Source organism: Bactrocera latifrons, unplaced genomic scaffold (genome assembly GCF_001853355.1).
Source record: "Bactrocera latifrons isolate USDA-ARS-PBARC rearing strain unplaced genomic scaffold, ASM185335v1 scaffold_200, whole genome shotgun sequence".
Classification (NCBI taxonomy): Eukaryota; Metazoa; Arthropoda; class Insecta; order Diptera; family Tephritidae; genus Bactrocera; species Bactrocera latifrons.
Genome location: NW_017535520.1, coordinates 88,995 through 109,487, shown reverse-complemented (window position 1 = coordinate 109,487; position 20,493 = coordinate 88,995). Strand labels below are relative to the sequence as shown.

Genomic DNA, 20,493 nt, shown 5'->3' with positions numbered 1-20,493 from the left:
TAAAAAATTGTCCTACCTTGGTATATCCTCTCTCGCTTCTCTCCAATAAGTCTCTGTCCTCTGGGAATTTTATTTCAGACTGGTAGGTAAGGTGGTAGAAAGCATGTAGTCTCCAATTAAAGACCTCTTTTTAACCTTTCCACTATTTACAAAATTGTTGAGTGCTCTGTTAGAAATAAATTCGTTTTTGCAGTAAAATCAATAATTAATTTAGCGGATTTTAGCGATTATTGCATGTTTGCCTTCTCCGCTGGATTTTAAGTAAATTGCATTTACACAGATTTCTCTAAAGCCCTTGATAAAGTTTCACACAATATTCTAATAAAAAAAATTATCATATTTAGGTTTTCACTCTGGTTTCTTGCAGTGGATTAAGTGATATTTGCACAATACATAGTTGTTAGTTGTTAGTGATTCATTCATTGCGTCTCCGAGAGTGCCACAAGGAAGCGTTTTAGGTCTCCCTCTCTTTGTGCTGTTTATTAGTGACATTTCCTGTTGCTTCTCTTTTGCTATATGAATATGACTTAAAAACTTTCACAATAATCAAAAACGCCGTAGATGTAATTAAACTTCAATGTGATATTGATAGTTTTTATGATTGGTGCCTGAAATCGAAGCTTTTTCTGAATCTACTTAGGTAAATGTTCTCAAATCTCGCTCCCAATTTTTAAAAGCAAATACAGTTTAAGGCTACACCCAATTCCTACTATTGCGTCTTTGCCGCGCACCTTGAAAACAATTGGGTAAGATGTGGTAGCCAACCTCTGTGTAACCTAGGGTCACGGCTAAAAGACAAAACGCTTCAGCGAAGTCACTCCGGTTTGAGGGATCGCTGAAATCTAATTGCAGCTCTGTTCACCAGAAGCAAAACGCTTCAGCGAAGTCACTCCGGTTTGAGGGATCGCTGAAATCTAATTGCAGGTCTGTTCACCAGAAGCAAAGGAAATAAAGACTATGATTTAAAGACAAACCCTTGCAATGTCTGGTCCCTAAATTAGAAAAGTGCCGCTAACCAGCTCGCAAATTCGGAGTTGGCCAGGCATTCACTCCACTTATTTGCGCCTACACCCCGAGTAAGAGAAAAACGATATGATTACAGGTGCAATTTATGAGCAGCTGGAGCGCGCTTATTACAACTGCCCCCGCTACAATGCCAAAATTGTGGTTGTCTATTTCATCGTCAGGGACAGAGAAGACATCTTTGACACAACAGTTGGAAAATTCAGCCTCCTTAGCGAATCCTGTCCAAATGGGTTATGGTTGATCGACTTCAGAGGAGCCCAAAATATGATTGTCTGTAGTATGAGGCTCCGGATCGAAAAATTCAAACCATACGACATGTCTCCATTGTCCTTGACGTGCTTCGACGAGAGAGCTGAAATCTCTGAGAGCACTAATCAGCAACTCAAAGGGAACTGGTGGTATGATGAGAACTGTCGTGTYGTAGTGGTGAGAAATCGGACTGCCTACATCGCAATATCGCGATCCACTATAATACGAGCGGAGGGGGATAAATACTGAGAGTTGAATAGCGAAGAGAAGCGAGGCGCAGATGCCGACAAACCAAATCTAATACATCTATGTAGGATAGCAAGGGATCACTCCGCACTTTTCGATACCAATCGAGGTTTCAGATAAGGAGACTCCCTATTTCAAATTATTGCGGGAGAAAATAATATGACCTGCAAAGATAAATAGAGAAACGAAGCGTATACCCAGACCGTATACACGAGGACAAGACAAAAAATTTCCTGTGATCAAACAAACAGTCATCGAATTCGCGACTTGACTCACACAACACTGTGAACAGTCAAAACTTTAAGTCGTAGATAATTTCGTCTGTCTTGGAACCATATAAACACCAACAAAATTATTAGCCTTAAAATCTATTGCGGAGGCATTCCGGCCAACAGGTGTTAGTATGAACCGAGTAGGCAATTAAAAAGTAACATCCTCTGTCGACGAACAAAGAACAAATTCTACAAGTCCTACATCATTCCTATCCAAATATAGGGAACGGAAGCATGCGCAATGGCATCATCTTACGAGTCGGCCTTAGGAGTGTTCGAGAGAAGGGTTCTGCAAAATATTTGTGGTCATTTGCGCAATCGCAACAGCATTAGCTCAGCAAATGTTCACACTTTCCTCCATCGTATTTCAAGAACAGATTGACCGATTTGAAATTTGTAGGGTACACTCAGCAATAGTAAGCGGAATATTACAATTTTGTTCACCCAATGGTTGTACGCATCTCCTAAAACTAAGCCCGATACATATTTGGCATATATATATACATATATCGGTGATCAGGGTGACAAGAAAAATTAATAGAGACAGTCACCTCTCTGCCCGTCCGTTCAAGCTGTAACTTGACTAAGAATTTATATATTTTGATGAAACTTGGCAAGCATGTTCCTTAGTACAGAATGTCAATGTGTTTTTACGTGCATACCTGTCTACGAAGAGTACACTCCACGGTGCTTTCTCTCGCTAGAAGCACACAGATCAATACACTCGTTGATCAGCGCCCCGAAGCCTAAATGCATTTTGCATTTAATCCTTGGTTCCCATTGGTTCGAGTGGATAGGAACACCCTAGTTACCTTGGTGAGGTTCGAGGCCCATCTAAAATCTCAGCTGTACTTTGGGTCCGGCACCCGGCCGCAGTACGACTCCACATTGTATAAAATGCCCTTCTTGCATTTAGGTATATACCACAGCCACCACGAATCTAACCAAAGGGCCACACCCAATGAGCAGATTGGAGTTAYCTCCAAAGGCTAACTGCTCCYCATGGTACAGGTTATAGTCTTTGATCTGACTTTGTAGTAGTTGCTACTACCAGTTGAGTCCCCATATAAACTCAATGACTGGTTGCATTTGTAGCTGTAAATATAAAGCTTAGAATTTGACTTCCTGCTAAATATTATAGCACTTATCTGACTTAGACCATGTTGACATCAAAACATGGTCTCTAAAGTCTGACATAGTGCATATGGCTTTCAGTCGCCTCATACGACAGGTATGCCGGTCCACGGGTATACTCGGTTTCCCTTCGAACCCGGAGGGGTCCCCCTACCCGCAGGGGAACGTCACTGTTGACAGTCATAAGTTTGAGGTCTTTGATAATTTCGTCTATATTTATAATTTCCTTAGTACAAAACAAATTACAAGTTCGTAAATGGGCATAATTGACCCACTGCCACACCCACCTGTTCGCCCCGCTGTCTAATAAGTTTAATGTACATATCTCCTAAACGACTAATGCTACAACAACCAAATTTTCTGAACGCAAATTTTATAAGAACTCTTAGCAACAGCGCTCACTCTCCATATAATGGTACTTTTAAACATGTCACACTCCGAAAGTGGAGCAAATCGGACAACAATTACGCCTGCTTCCCATATAGCAAAATTGTAAATTCCATTTGTTTCTTTCACTTTCCAGTATACAAATCAAGAACCAATTAATATAAGTGACAAAACTTTGAGTGAATAATGCATTTACTCTGTGCCACTTTGTGACTAAAAATTGTTCAAATCCAGCAAAAACGGTTTCAGGCCCTAGATACCAAATACTTGGACCCCTATACCTATAGCTGATTTTTGGAAGAGAATATCGGCCAATGTGTGAGATAAATATTTGAAATTCAGGGCCAATACTGCCGCTGGCTCCCTTTTACCTAATATAAAGATTTTGGAAGATCCGGGTGATTTTGTTCTGCATATATCTGCCAATAAGAGTGTTATCTTGTTAGGTTGCGCCCGAACTTAGCCCCTTCTTATTTGTTTTCAAATAATACAATTAGTTGGAGTAATACACGAAGGACGTTCCCATTTTTTAAGCCAATGCCTTTTACATATATATACATATCTATACTGTCAAAATATATGTTAATAAATCATTATAAACTTAATGCCATATCTCTTTATTGGTCGAAGAAAAACAATCCCAAAAAGCAGGAAGTCAAATAAAAACAACAATTTAAATTTCATTTTAGGTAATAGACTCATTTCACTTTATTGAAATATTTAATTCACGTCAGCTAAAATTACAATAAAATCATTTTCAAATGTGACATATGTGATATAAACTCAACCGAAGAATCTAAACACTCGCTCGATCATTAAGAGTACACCACCAAATATAATTTCAATTTGATAACACTTTTTTACAAAATTAGAATATTAAGGCCATTTTTATTTGTTTGGCTATATAATATAAACTAGTTGTCCACAAAATATTTTCTCGAAATAAGGAATAGCCAATTAAACAAAAAAAAAAAAATTAACAAAAATGTACAATCCATGAAATTCATTATTAATTAAAAGAAAACAATATGAAGTTAATTTAAAGCGACTAAATAAGTTTCCTCACTAAYGGTCTAAAAGAGACTTGTTTAAAAACAAATCGTTCTTTCTTTAGCCTTAAACTGCTTTAATTCTTCGTGGCATAGAATTCACTAGGATCTTAATTGACTTCCTTATAATGGGATCATACCAAACCAGTTCTAAAATCTTATTAGCTAGATTCTATTTAGCAATTTCACAAATTATAATGTGCGCAAAGTGCTCAATATGTTTAAATCACTATCTGTACGGCGCACGTAAAGCAAATTTTTGTGAGCTTATCAAATTATATTTGCTTTAGTCAGACTTCATAATCTATTGCCAATTATAAATAATTTCGAGTCGTTTAGACCTAATTTTTTGTGTTAATAGTGGCTTTTAAACCCACATCTCTAAATTTAAATACATTTGATGAAAATTTTGCATTTCCGCAATTATGTGAAGTGCACTTTTAAAACCGTGGCTTMAACTTATCCGCCGCAGTAATTTATCTGCTCTTATCTGTGTGACTTTAGACCTGGAAAATCAACAACTGACCACCTATTCACACTGGTCCAAATCTTGGTAAATCCCGTGAAAAGAGTATTTACACGGACCACGTTTTCGGCGATTTGAAAACTGTTTTTGATAGCATGAAAAGACTGCCTTTACGCAACGATGTCTGAATTTGGTATCCCCAAAAAACTAATACGGCTGTATGAAATGACGTTGAGAAATACCAAAACCTCTGTCAGGATCGGAAAGGACCTCTCCGAGCCGTTCGATACCAAACGAGGTTTCAGATAAGGTTAACTCTACTCTTTGAGAAAATAGTTCGAGCTGCAGAATGAGATATAGAAGTTACCATCTTCTATAAGAGTAGATGGCGTACGCCGATGATATTGACATCATTACCCTCAATAACCGCGCCATTAATTCTGCTTTCTGTAGAATAGATAAGAAGTCGTAGACAATCTCGTCTATCTTGGAAGGATAGCGGCTACGCTGGCTAGGTAATATAGTTCGAATGATTGAAAATACTCCAGCTCTGAGGGTACTGCATCGCCCGCGAGAGAAGCACAGAAAGAGGAAATCCTCCACTCCGTTAGAAAGGCCAGGTGTAGAAGGACCTGGCTTCGCTTGGAATCTCCAATTGGCGCCACATTTCAGAAGAAAGGAATGGAGCGGTGTTGTAAACTCGGCTATAACCGCGTAAGCGGTGTCTATGCCAATAAAGAAGAAAAAGTGTTAAATAATTTGACGGATTTTTAGTACTAACTTGAAATATATCAAATAATATACACAAAGATATTTTAAATATTTGCCGATGTATACATACATTATAATACAAACCGGCAGTTTGACAATATATTATGTTTATTTCACTTTCCAGTGTGCAATCCAAGAAACAATTAATGTAAGAGGACTGTCAAAATCGAACTACAACTGTTTAAGGCCACGGCACCAAATATGTGGACCCTAGTTACTGCATCGTACATTTTATCATAAAAATCGGTCAATCTTGCAGATTTGTTATTAAAATTTACATTACATACAGTGCGCCTGTATGTCAAATATGGATTGAATCAAATTTCAGTTTACTTTATACCGCATACAAGGTGCGATCCAAAGTAAACAGGACTTAAAAATAAAAACAGAACAAAATTTTTCCGCAAAATCAATTTACTTTATTCAAAATAATCTCCTTCTGCTTCAATACAACTTTTTGCATGGTAAAAAAGCATGTCGAACGAATGTTTTAGCTCGCTGGCCGAAATGGTCGTCAGTATGCCGGTGCCAGCCTTTTGGCTTCTACGTCTGCATAACTCTTTCCTATCATGAGCACATGCATTTTTCGGAAAAGGAAGAAGTCGCACGGTGTCATATCAGGGGAATACGGGGAGTGGTTAATGGTTAAAATGTGGTTTTTGGTCAAATAATCGTCCTTCGAATGTTGGATTCTGAGCAATTTTTGTTGAATTTCAATGATGATTTCGGCCGACTTTTGATGTATTCACGCACAGTTTCGATGGAATTTCTGGTGACCATGGACTTTCATTGGCGGACATGTTGATCGTCTTTTATGTTCTCACGACCACTTTGAAAATATTAAAACCACTCGTACAATAGGCAATAATCGCCATAAACTTTTTTCATAAATTGAAACGTTTCGCTAAAAGCTATACCAATTTTAGAACAAAATTTAATGTAAACTGACATTTAAAACGCAACAACTTCCCTTCCGATATATGAAATGTCATGAAATTCTCACTGGACAATCGATAAAGATAGCATATTCGAACGCACCAGTCGACATATAGATGGCGCCACCAGGGTTAGCTAGATTCACAAAGCCCTGTTTACTTTGGAAAGATGCTTGTGATTCGGCCAATATGTGAGTTTTACTAGCGAAAACAATAGAGCGTGTTTTAATAATAACTATGTATTTTGCGCCCAAAATGAATTAAATCGGGAGAAAAATTTTCAAAATCGCCATTAATATCCCGATTTTCAAATATCCGGTGGTGGAAAGTGTACCTTACTGAAACTGAGAGTGCATATTATTAGCATATTAATAATATGTGTGATGAGAGCTCGCATTGTCATGGTGCACAATGATTCGTCTTCTCTTGGTCGTTTTTCGAATTTCTCCGAAGACTTCTAGCAAACAAATGGTGGTGTACCACTCAGAATTGACCGTCCTACGCATAGATCCATGATTCGTCACCTGTGTGGGATGGTGCTTCATAGCCATACAAAGATTTTAGTTCATCGATGCACTCTTGTCGTGATAATCCAGTGAGTTAATTMCATTTTTTGGCCGAGATGAATTTTTGAATTCCCTGTAAATAAAACAATTCACGATTAAATGAGAAAACGTTCTGAGTGATGTTATGCTAAAAAATGTCAAACTTTCCAATGGAAATGTCAGATTGCACCTGAAATATATATAGCAGCCTCCGTACATGTAATTTTAATATAATAAATTGGAAACACACTTACCACGTCTGGATCGGTGAACAGTCGCAAAAGGAGAGAGCGCGCAAATTTTTTAGTTAATGTTTAATTGCGCGCGAATTAAAACTTCGAAAAAGAAAAGATTGCTCTGCCGATACAGACGTGGCAAAAGAAATTGGGCGGACCGGCGTCAACATTCTCCCCGCCTTGCAGTGTAACTTCAAATGCAGTTTACAATAAATTACTTAAAACTAACTTAACTGACTGGCTCCYGCACTGCCTCTTCCATGTCTTCTTTGCAGATGGGGTGACCGACGAGACGAATCGAGTCTGGTTCGGTCCGGGAAATGCCGCTGAGACGAATCGAGTCTCAGTCGGTCAATGCCATGCCGCCAATTTGTATAGGAGTCACCACCTTCCGAAGTCGGCGAGACGACTCGAGCCTAACTCGATCCTTGGTAGGTGGTAAATGTGAGAGGCGTTGGCAGCCAGTGCACCTTATTGTGCCGATATTATCTCATGTGCATCTGCTTGACGACGGGTGTCTCGTCCACGCCTTCGCTTCGGATGGGGTGGCCGGCGGAACGAATGGCATTCCGCTCGGTCCGGACAATGTCGCTGAGACGAATCGAGTCTCTGTCGATGGTTGAGATGCCGCCAATCCGAAAGGAAGTTACCAACACGCCGAAGTCAGTGAGACGACTCGAGTCTGGCTCGATCTTTTGTGTGTGGTTTGCGGGAGAGGCATCGTTGGTCAGAGCTTTGCGTGTTACCGCCATGCACTGAGGTGGGCTGATTGTTGACAATGCTGTTGGTCAAACTGTTGCTGCTGTTGTTGTTGCTGTCGTTATCCACTACGGCCAATGTGGAACAGCCGTTCGAGTTGGCTGTTTCGTTCAGAATGTTAACCAAATAATGTGAAGGTGTTGATGTTGGTGTTGGGGGCTGTTGTGGTGACTGCTGCAGCTGCTGTTGCCGGATTTGAATCAATTGATGTTGAAGTTGCTGTTGTTGCGCTCTCACCGTTGGGCTGGACGCCATGGGTGACGAAATGTGCGCTGGAGACGTGGACGGCTGCGTTATCGGCAGCTGTGCTTCACTCTGCGTTGATTGCTGCTGTTGTTGTGAATTGTGAAATCTGTTGTTGTTGTAGTCTTGGTTGGAAACTAGCTGGTGCATCTTGTGTCGCCGTTAACATTACAGCAAACGGTGCTGCTGTTGATGCATTTGTTGTTTGGGGCGTTGTTGGATGATGTGATGATAATTGTGGGTGATGTCTTGGCGATTGCTATTGCAGCGTAGTCTGTTGATGGGGCGGTTGTTGCTGCTGTTGTATAAATAAAAAATTAATATTATTTTTACTACAAAAGCGGTGTGTGTTTGTTGTTTAGTTATTGCTGAATTTTGTCCGTTGACTTTACAATTTATCTTCATTTCTTCGGAGGGAACGGAACCTGTTAAAATCCAACCGAACACTGTGCGATGTGCAACGAGGGATCCGAAGATTTTCGATTTTTTTATTATGATTCTTGGGTAAAGATCCGCTCCGATGAACAAGTCAACCTTTCGACTCGTAAATAAATTATTATCCGCTAAGGGGATATTGGGTAACCTTTTTACCATTGAAGAGTTAATTGATCTGGATGGAAGCAGTCCAGTCAATGCGTGAATTTTCGAAAGAACAAAAAAAAAATAATAAGTTGAATAAAGTATTTTCTCAAAGTATTTTTCCCAAATTTAATTTGAATGTGCTTGCTGGGTAACCGGCCCATGCATTTACAAGCGTAGTCTTCGACTATGTACACAAACACAATAGATGTGTGCTTAATTTCTTTATTTAAATGCAAATACAAATAAAAATAAAAATTCACAAGCACTTATTTGATTTATCAACTAATCACTTTCACTTTGTTCACACAGTTATTTTCGAACTATTTCGATTTCACCACTACACCCTTTGTTTTTTGCTGTCTTTCTGGGATGGCTGCTGCGCTGCTTTCTGTTTACGAAAGGTGTRTGCACGGTTTGTTCCGCACAAATTGACTGACGACCAAAAATTGCTCAAAAATTGTCTCATCGATCGACACTTGTGACCGATTGTTTGACCAAAAATCACATTTGAACCATTAACCATTATATTCACCTGATATGACACCGTGCAGCTTCTTCCCTTTCGCTTGATAATGAATTTGCCCATGACAGGAAAGCGTTATGCAGACGTAGAAGCCATTCAAAAGGCTTGCACCGGCATACAGGCGACCATACTGGCCAACCAGTTAAAACACCGTACTCACCTGATATGACACCGTGCGACTTCTTCCCTTTCGGTTAAAAATGAATTTTCCCATGACAGGAAAGCGTTATGCAGACGTAGAAGCCATTCAAAAGGCTTGCACCGGCATAMAGCTGAATTAGTATTGAAGCTGAAGGAGACTATTTTGAATAAACTAAATTGATTTTGCCGAAAAAAACATTTGTTCTGTTTTTTTTAAGTCTTGTTTACTTTGGAAATCACTTTGTATACATATATAACTATATCTATCTCKCTTAGTTTTAGGGATGTATAAACCGTTAGGTGAACAAAACTATAATACTATGTAGCAACTGTTTGCAAGAGTATAAAAATTTTCAAACTTCCAGTATCTTACATATATCGGCCAATGTGCTATGTTTAATATAAAGTCTGCTTTGATACTTTCAAGTTGCAGGAGTATAAAACTTGCGGTCACACTCGAGCCCTTCTTTAGTTTTTTAGTTTAGTTTATTCATTAAATCAGCTTACCTGAGATTTCCTTTGTTAGTTGCATATTTAATGTGATTGCAAATAGCTTCAAACATACCACTGGTTGTGGTGACATAACGGCAATCGAAAACCTGTAAATAAATGCAGGGAAAATAAAGTAAATAAATATTGCTACGAAACGCTAATGGACCAAAAGAAAAACAGAACCTCAAAGTAATATACTTATTACCAATTACTATTAAATATCACTTATTCAAATTAATTCCATTTAAATATATCTCAGGAATATTAAAGAAGAAAAGAGAAAAAATTATTATTGAAGTATTAATGTGAAGCGATTCCCTCGGAGCGATCTTTTGCTGAAATGCCAGAAGTCACATAGAGCTAGCATGATACTGATTGAAAATTTGGCGAAAAGCGGTGCATTATCGTGGTGTTTTTTGTTTTATAGTAGGAGGAAGCATCCAAAGCCGGAGTGGTCGATTTTAATCCGCTAAAAAGAAGACATTTAAGTCCGCTCCATTGTACGGACTGACTGAAGCCTAGTCTGTTCTAAATGTCTTAATCTTGTTATAATTAGATTTGCCGCTTCGTTTACAGCTTTCCACTTTACATAGAACTCGCACATAAGTGCTGTCAAATTTTCCACCGTCATACTACCTCCATGGGTGGTTTTCAGCTTTTCCCTTGAAAACCGATGGCAATAAAAGAACAAGTGTTCAGAGTCTTCTATACATTCCGTACACGTCGGACAGCATGGACTAAAGTCACGACGATATTTGAATAGGTAGCTTCTGAAGCAACGATATCCACTGAGTATAGACTCGTGGTAGCAAAACATCGGCGCAAACCATTTTTGCTGTCAATGCGTTTGATCTGGAGGCCATCCAGATGTTTAGTTACTGCTACCACTATGAGATCATTGTTTGCGATATTCTTAACACCCCGTCGTACATCAGSTTTCATAGCAGCGAGCCTAAAACCGAGCCTTGCGGTACTCCATTGGAGTGCCCTCGTCCGTATCAACTAGCAATCTCTAATTTTGAAAGTAACTCATTATAATATTTATTAAATAATTCGGAGCGTGTATATCATGTATACTTTTATTATATTATATTTGCCCACTTTGCGGATTTGAGTGCTTTCTTCACATCCAGGGTTATTAGCGCGCAGTATTGTTTTGTACCATCTTTCCATTTTTTCCCACTTATTGCACATTTCGCATTATCAACTACTTCTCTTAATGCGTCAATAGAGGACCCCTTTTTTATAAAGCCGTACTGTCTCTCTGATAATCCGCCAGATTTTTTGATTGCTAACTCCAAGCGGTTTCTTACAATGCTTTCGTACACTTTCCCAATCGTGTCGAGCATGCAAAGATGTCGATATGATAAAGGTGATTCTGGTGGCTTTTTTGGCTTTGGGAGTAAAACCAGACGCTGTATTTGCCCCGAATCGGGGAACACCTCTTCTAATATACACGCATCATATATGTTAACAAATAAACTGGGTCTTAGAGTTATGGCTTCTGTTAGGGCTTAATTTGCTATACCATCTATTCCAGGCGCTTTGAAATTTTTGATTTTTTTCGCAATAGCCATTAGTTCATCTTCTGTGATTAATAGAGATGGCTCCGTAGATTCGTTTCTTTTAATATAAGTAGGAAATGGAGGCATGTGTCGGGAATAACGCTTTGGCAACATTTATCATAAATGATGCGTTCTTAGGTCACTGCGACTTATTTTTGAACTGCGACATATAAATTTTGTATGCCGTTCCCCAAGGGTCTATGTTAGCTTCTTCATAGAGCTTTTCGAAACRGGATCTCTTACTTCGGATAATGGCTGACTTCAGGAGCTTTTTCTGGCATTTAAATGCTTCTCTGGGGCTGATTACCGGCTTTCTATTTTTATTGTATTTCGTCCAGACGCTCTCAAACATGTCGCAAAAATACCTATCGAAAACGAAGTTGGCGGCAAAAAGAACAGTATCAAATTCCGACAGAGCTTTGTTTCCTGGAAGAACGAAACTTCAGCAATTATATTGTCGCTATTTGTATACATATCTGACACCTTCCACTTAGTATGCCTGCTAAGCGCGTCTTTAGCAAACATTAGGTCTATTATTGATCCTTTATTTCCTTTTGAAAGATATTTTATGTTCCACTGTTTAAAATCTTAAGATTTGTTTGAATCAAAAATTTTAGAATGAGGCGACCATGATGGTTTGTGATTCTGCTACCCCAAACAGCAGACCATGCAATTTACGTCGACGCTAAACCTCAAATAATATTCCTTGTTGACACATTCGAAGAAAACTGTCAACATAAACTAGATTTTTGACCTGATTTGCCGTTTTTTTTCGGCTTCGGCTCACCTTTACTTTTGATCCAAGACTCATCGCCAGTAATAATACGTTTCATGGCACAATCGTGACTGGTTGTCGAAGAACATTGTTGAACTGACGTTAACACAACGCAGTTTTTCGAAAAAACTTAAGTGACTTTGGATTCAATCCTGCTTTCACTTTTCTAAATCCTAAATTATCTTTAACATGGTTTTCACTCATCCTTCCGATATTCAAAACGATGGCMGTAAGATCCTTGATTGTTAATCTTTAATTCTCAAGCACCAAATCCTTTATTTTTAATGATTTGGTGATCATCAGTTAATGTTGTTGTCCTTTACTAGATTCGTCCTCAACGCGTTCTCGACCCTCTTTGAATAGTTTTTACCAATCAAAAACAATTGCTCGCGAAAAACAATGACCGAAGGCCTTTTCCAGCATTCTGAATATTCTTTGTTGAATAAATTCACTCTTTGTAAAAATCGCCGAATACATTATGTACTCCAGAAAGACAAGCCTATTCTAAACACTAATGATATTGTGATGTGCATTTAGAAAGAAAAGTCGATACGATCTCGTCAGTAAAGTTGTAATAACAACTATGTGTTTAAATTGAAATAAAGTCGAAAGTGATTGAATTTGTAAATAAGATGGAGAAGGTGCTTTCTTAAGTTTAGATTCCGAAACACCTAAGAAAGGGCTAAGGGCGTTACCGAACATTTTATATTTTGCATGCCTTAAAGCTGGAGAAATATTTTACATATATTATACAAAACAAAAACTTAGTACTCAACAAGTAAGGGTAAGCTACGTTCAGGTGTAGTATTACATTTTTACAAAATGTTAAAAAAAAAACCTGAGAGAATTAAATGTTATTAAGTTACATTAACGGTCAGAGACACATTTATTTCCATCACTATATTTTGCTTCCCGTCGAGGATACTTGAATTAAAAGCTACTTAATTAATCAGATAAAATATAGCAGGATGAGGATGGAGTCATGTGCAGAAGTTAACACAAGTAAGGAAAGTTCTCTGACTGCCATTCATTTCGGAGTGGCCTGAAACGATTCTTTTACAAATGGCTCAAGCACCTCACAGCTTCCGGTCCTAGACCAAGTATCTTCTGGGTAGCCAAAGAACATACGTTTAAAGGTGAGCTAAAGTGAAAAGGCGAAACATCCTCTCCATAGTGTTGTGCGCTGCGTTTGGAGTCACAGTACTGTTGTTCACTCCGTGGATGAATGGCTATAGCCACAATCCGCATCAAAGCGAAGTTCTTCAACATATCGCTGATTTGCCCCCTCCACAATGTCAAAGTCGTGCTTGACGTCTTTAACGCCAACGTAGGTAAGCAAGGTACCCTTGGAACAAAATTCCGGTAAATTAATCCTCTACAAGGAAACATCCCTAAATGGGTTGAGGCTGATCGAATTTGCCGGGGCCCGAAATATGGTTATCTGTACTACTACAATAGAAGAAAAGTCCTCTCTCGACGAAAAAACAACCAAACTGCATAAGTCACTCATTATTCCCTTCCTTCAATATGGTTCAGAGGCATGGACGATGATAACGTGTGAGGGGTCGTCGTTACGAGTTTTCGAGAGAAAAGTTTTGCGGAAGATTTATGGTGCTTTGCGCGTTGGCGACTTCGAATATCATATGCGATGGAACGATGTGCTGTATGAGATTGATATTGATATAGTTCAACGAATTAAAATACAGCGGCTACGCTAGTTAGATCATATCGTCCGAATGAACGAAAACACTCCAGCTCTGAAAGTTTTCGACGCAGTACCCGCCGGGAGAAGCAGAGGAAGAGGAAGACCTCCACAACTTTCGTGCTGTTAGTGACTCGGTTATAACCGCGTAAGCTGCAGTGACGTCGCTAAGGAATTCAGCATACTCTTGTGATCAAATTGAAAAGAGAATTTTGTCCATTTCAGGCAATTCACTCATGCCAATGAATTTTTCAGTCATCATAGCACATGGAAAAATCCTCCGTCAGCATTCTTCGATTCAGCTTTTATATATTCAACTGAGTCAAAACGGTGTCAAACGGGAGCGGTCATGTAAATTTGCTGAATGCCCACAACTTACAATCAGGCGAATGCGGTGGTTGCGAGACGATATTAGTTGAAAATGCGGCGAAATGATCACGAATAACCAATGTAGTATGAGATGGTGCAATTCTTTGTTCAATAAATTAAGGCATAGTAAAAATAGAAGAATTCACTTTTAGAGCGTCACAAAACGACGCGTATTTCAAATACTAATGAATATTTTGACGTGAAATTTAGCATAGATGTCACTAACAGTACTACCAACAAAAACAAAACAAAAAATTCGAAAAACGGCTTTCTAAAAAAAGAAGCTCGATATTTAGATATCACATGACTTGTCTGTGAAAAATTTAATCGACCGAATTAACATCGCGATTCTTTACGGAAGCGAAATAAAATCGGATAATTTCTGAAGCGAACATTGATGTGCGAACAAGGTCATKATCCAAACGTGGTGGAGCCCAATAAATGGTCATAAAGCCGGGATGACGCTTCGAAAGGTTATGTTGAGTTTTTGGTGGGATTGGAAAGGAATCATCACTCATATGAGCTGCTCCAGCCTGCTGGAACGATTGATTCTATATTTTACTGCCAACATCTGATGAGATTGAAGCAAACTATCAAACAGAAAGGACCTCGTCTTCCATAAGGGCTACGCTAGACCACACACATCTTTCACGACTGGGCAAAAACTGGGATATGCGTCCACCATATAGACCTGACCTTGTACCATTTGTTTCGGTCAATGCAGAACTCTCTTAATTTAGTAAAGTTGGCTTCAAGAGAAAACCAGAATGATATATATTAAAGTTCATTATACATATAAAAATTGCTTAGAAACACAAAAAGACTTTTTTGGGTACCTAGTTTACAAGCAAATATAATACATGCATATRTATGTAACTCTGAGCCCAAAAAATGAGGAGATGCGCTGCGGCTTGAATCTCCTCTATCGTATAAAAACGGTATCCCCGGAGCGGTCTTTTGAGCTTGGTGAACAGCCAGAAGTCGCACGGCGCCAGATCAGGTGAATGCGGTGGTTGTGGAACGATATGCGTTGAGTTTTTGGCGAAATGATCACGAATTACGAGGGCAGTATGGGATGGTATCGTGGTGTAAAAACCAAGAATTGTCTTTCCACAATTCCGGCCATTTTAGGCGGATAGCGTTACGCAAACGACGCATAAGGTTCAAATAATATTTCTTGTCGACTATTTGTCCAGTTGGAAGGAATTCATAATGCACAACACATCCTTCAAGATGATATTGGCTGAGACTTTCGATTTGCCAACTCCATCAGCAAGGTCTCTAATTGTTAATCGACGGTTTTCAACACAAAATCTTTGATTTGTTGAACGTGAGCTTCGTCCGTTGAGGTTGATGGTCGCCCTGGACGCTCTTCGTCTTCGACACGYTCACGGCCGGCTTGGAACTCACTACACCACTTGTAAACATTTTTTTTAGACACAGCCTCATCACCAAAGGCTTTCTGCTGCAAAGCTGCAATCACAACAGACAGCCGAACGATTTTCTACTCGGCTTGCACTCCTGCTCTCTCAGAGCCCTCGTCAACAACTAGGTATAAGGGAACTGCGGGACGGCATTTGAAACTCCTTACAGCTACAACCGAAACTATTGGTTTTCGGAAAATGCAAAAGAACAGATGGTACGATGAGGAGGCCGTATCGAAGCGGAGAGAAAACAGGCTGCCTACCTCGCAACGTTACGATCGACCACAACACGTGCGAGATGAGATAGGTACCGAAAGTTGAAAAGGGAAGTGAAACGCATTTGCAGACAGAAAAAGAAAGAGGCCGAAATGGGTGTGTATAAAAAGCTTGATAAGCTGGCCGGCATGGGTAATGCTCGAAAAATCTACGAAAAAATGCGRCGGCTTTCAGAATGTTTCAAAACCGGAGCATACTCTTGTAGAACCCCCAAAGGTGATCTAGTCATGCCCAGAGCATATTCAAATTATGGAGGGAACACTTCTCCAGCCTGCTGAATGGCAGTGAACGAAAACGCCAGGAGAAGGCGAAGTCGATTCCCCAATCGATGACGATAGATCAGACGTTTCATTGCCCGACCATGAAGAAGTTCGAATAGCAATTACCCGCCTAAAGAACAACAAGACGGCGGGGGCCGATGGCTTGCTTCCGAGCTATTCAACCACGGCTAAGAAAAACTGATAAGGAACATGCTTCTTTATAAAATATGGTCGGGCGAAAGCATGCCCAACGATTGGAATTTAGTGTGCTATGCCCAATCCATAAAAAAGGAGACCCCACAATCTGCGACAACCACAATGGGATAAGCCTCCTCAACATCGCATATAAGGTTCGAGCGTATTGTGTGAAAGATTAAAGCCCACCGTCAATAAACTGACAAATCAACAACCGACCAGAGATTCACCATGCGCCAAATCTTGGAAAAGACCCGTGAAAGGAGAATCGACACACACCACCTCTCCGTCGATTTCAAATCGCTGCGATGTCTGAATTTGGTATCCCCGCAAAAGTAATACGGCTGTGTAAACTGACGTTGAGCAACACCAAAATCTCTGTCAGAATCGGGAAGGACCTCTCCGAGCCGTTCGATACCAAACGAGGTTTCAGACAAGGCGACTTCCTATCGTGCGACTTCTTCAACTTGCTTCTGGAGAAAATAATTCGAACTGCAGAACTAAATAGAGAAGGTACCATCTTCTATAAGAGTGTACAGCTGCTGGCGTATGCCGATGATATTGATGTCATTAGCTTCAACACCTGCGCCGTTAGTTCTGCTGGACAAGGAAGCAAAATAAATGGGTCTGGCAGTGAACGAGRGTAAGACGAAATAACTCCTGCCATCAAACAAACAGTCGTCGCAATTGCGACTTGGCACTCATGTCACTGTTGACAGTCATAACTTTGAAGTCATTGACAATTTCGTCTATCTTAGAACCAGCGTAAACACCACGAACAATGTCAGCTTGTAAATCCAACGCAGGATAACTCTTGCCAACWGATGCTACTTCGGACTGAGTAGGCAATTGAGAAGTAAAGTTCTCTCTCGACGAACAAAAACTAAGCTCTATAAGTCACTCATAATTCCCGTCCTGCTATATGGTGCAGGGGCTTGGGCGATGACAACAACTGATGAGTCGACGTTACGAGTTTTCGAGAGAAAASTTCTGCGAAAGATTTATGGTCCTTTGCGTGTTGGCCACGGAGAATTTCGCATTCGAAAGAACAATCAGCTATATGAGATATATGACGATAATGACATAGTTCAGCCAATTAAGAGACAGCGGCTATGCTGGCTAAGTCACTTTGTCCGAATCGACGAAAACACTCCAGCTCTATTCGATGCTGTACTCGTCGGGGGAAGCAGAGGAAGAGGAAGACCTCCACTCCGTTAGAAGGACCAGGTGGAGAAGGACCTGGCTACGCTTGGAATATTTGAATTGGCGCGCTGTTGTTAACTCGGCTATAATGGGATCCAATGTTATTGTGCCCATCGTAGAAGAACAATACGGGCATACTTTTGAAACCATCTTCCAGGATAACTCCTCACAGTGCAATTGGGCTCAATCGGTAAGTTTTATATGCTATTTAATCCATTATATATCCTTATGTTTATGTTTAAGAAGAATGTCATCTGTCTACATTTTCTTTTTTTTTTTTGCAGGTTCAGAAAATGGTTGCAAATTCGAGCCCGATCGGGAATCTTTGGCATACCATGAAAAAGAAAGTAACTTAACACGGGCCAATAGCAGAACTGAAAAGCAGGAATGCCTTGAAACCCTCGTTGGTACAATGCCTACCCGGGTGCAAACAATTATAGCCGCCAAAGGTAGTTCAACTCGTATTAAATAATTATTAATTTACAAAGTCAAAAAAAAAAAAATACTAACAAACCAAAGCAAATTACAGAAAAATAAAAAGTTAGAATGCAAAATAAAAATTCTTATTTTTAAATATAAGAAAAAAATATTTTCAGTTTCCATATAGCAAATAATATAAAATTAAAATTATTTCGTCACTAATTTATTAAATATTATATTCTATTTTGTTTATAATTTAGTTTTTATAAAGGTTTAATTAGTTAAATCGCGGTAACTGTAAACAAAATAGGTGGTAAGGTTTGCATGGCCACGTGTGCATGCGCAAAATTGTTTTTCTCTGCAACATGAATTCTGCTAACGGTACGACTTGGGATAAATATTTTCCTGTATTTACTTTATGGTTTAGCATTTAAAAAACTCATGCTCGCACCGTATTCATAGTACCGTTATTTCTAATAAAGTAAGTCACAACTTACGTATAAAATAAAAATACATATGTGCWAAATGAACTATTTGCATTTTGACGCGTAAATAACAAAATTTAAAGTAACGTACAAGAATATACATAGGTTTTTGAATTTCCAGAAAAATGCCACGGGAACTTAATTTTGAAATAACAATCATTCTTTCGTTGAATTTCTTCCTGTAGCACAGTATTTTTATTAGAAAAATTGTACGAGTTGAAAAAATTTGATTTAGGCATATTCAACATAAATTTTGATATGCACCTATGCAAATACATGCATATGTACGCCATACTTTGATGATGCACACACAACATGTGAACTAACTTTAGCACGCATGCAAACACTGAAAATAATGGACAGACTAGAATTAAGGAAAGCTCCTTTAATTTGAGTAAGTCGTACCCTTCCATTTTAGGACGACCGTGATTGTTTCTCTTTACTCTAATGCAAGCAGACATGAATTCTCTCAAAATAAAGCAGCGATAATCATATTTTATTGAACAGTGACAAGTTATGTGTTGAATACAATGCTCGCGTCGGACTGCAAACGACATCTGTCAAATATTAAAATACACACGTTCTTATGGACGGACCTATTTTGACATGCTGCACGGCAGGCCGACAGTTGTCGTTCTCGCTAACTTCAATTTTATCATATATTTGCCAACGACAGTAGGACGACAGTAGAGTTGACAGTAGAATGGAAGATAGAGAGATGAGGTAGAGTGGTGATCSCGCTAATATGTAAAATGTAAAATTACTCAAAGCTCTAACAAACCTGACGTTATTTTACAAATAAAAGCATAAAATGGCTCCGTTTCATCATTTATAATAACAATTGATAATTTAAAACAAATAAATTTACCTATTTACTTATTTTTTGCTTAAAAATTTCACTTTGAACAAAATATTAAAATTTCATTGAAATGCAAGGTATTAGTATGGCCACAATGAAATTGTGTACATGCAAAATGGAAAACTGCGTTGTTTTGTGTACATGCCGGTCATTGTTATGTTGCTGCCCCCTCACAAACGTTCTTGTAGTAGGATTCACAACGCCATTTTCAGTTCACTGTCGTGCTGCTGCAGTCTGTCGGTAGCATTGTGTTCCGCACTTTAGTGATGGAATTTCTTTATGTGCTATAAAATATGTTTGTCAAATACAAATATGGAAATTGTTTTCGAAGTGGACAAAGTGTACAAAGTATTGGAATTATTTGATTTGATAGATTTGTACGATTTACTGAAAGGTAAGTGTAAAAATAGTATTGTGAAATATTGAATGAAATATTATTATATACATGTATGTATGTATAGTGCAAACATCTTTTGAAAATGRATATGTACCAGAGACCTGCACGAGTAATTAAAAAAGTAACATGTTAGCAAGCGGCGATGCCGATGCGGCGAGTACACGCTACGTAACGGTACTTTGGCATCGTGGGCATCGGTATCGTGGGTATCGGCATCGCGGCATCGCCGATTACTAACATGTTACTCAATTAGTATTGTGCGCAAAGAAAAGAACTGGCATTTTCGCATTAGCAAAGTTTTTGCATTTGTGCTATTATTTAAATCTATATAATGGAAATTTTACAACGTATTAAAAGTGGTGTTTATAAAATTASTTATGCATCGGGTTCAAGTGACATCTGGAAGTTTTAAAGTAAAATTGTGGAAACCAAGACGGGGGAGAATGTACCCTATGTTATAKGTTCAAATTGTGAAAAAACATTCATATTTGGTAAAGGGGCTAGTTC

General features: G+C 39.0%; 1 protein-coding gene across 2 annotated transcripts in view; it reads right to left on the bottom strand.

Annotated features, from left to right (window-relative positions):
- Positions 1 to 20,493, bottom strand: part of LOC108968082 (nitric oxide synthase) — a 223,527-nt gene that overhangs the window by 143,231 nt on the left and 59,803 nt on the right. For both annotated transcript variants that reach the window (XM_018931849.1, XM_018931850.1), the window contains exon 5: positions 10,072 to 10,163. In XM_018931849.1, coding sequence (XP_018787394.1) covers positions 10,072 to 10,163 — 92 coding nt within the window. The remainder of the gene's footprint in view (positions 1 to 10,071; positions 10,164 to 20,493) is intronic.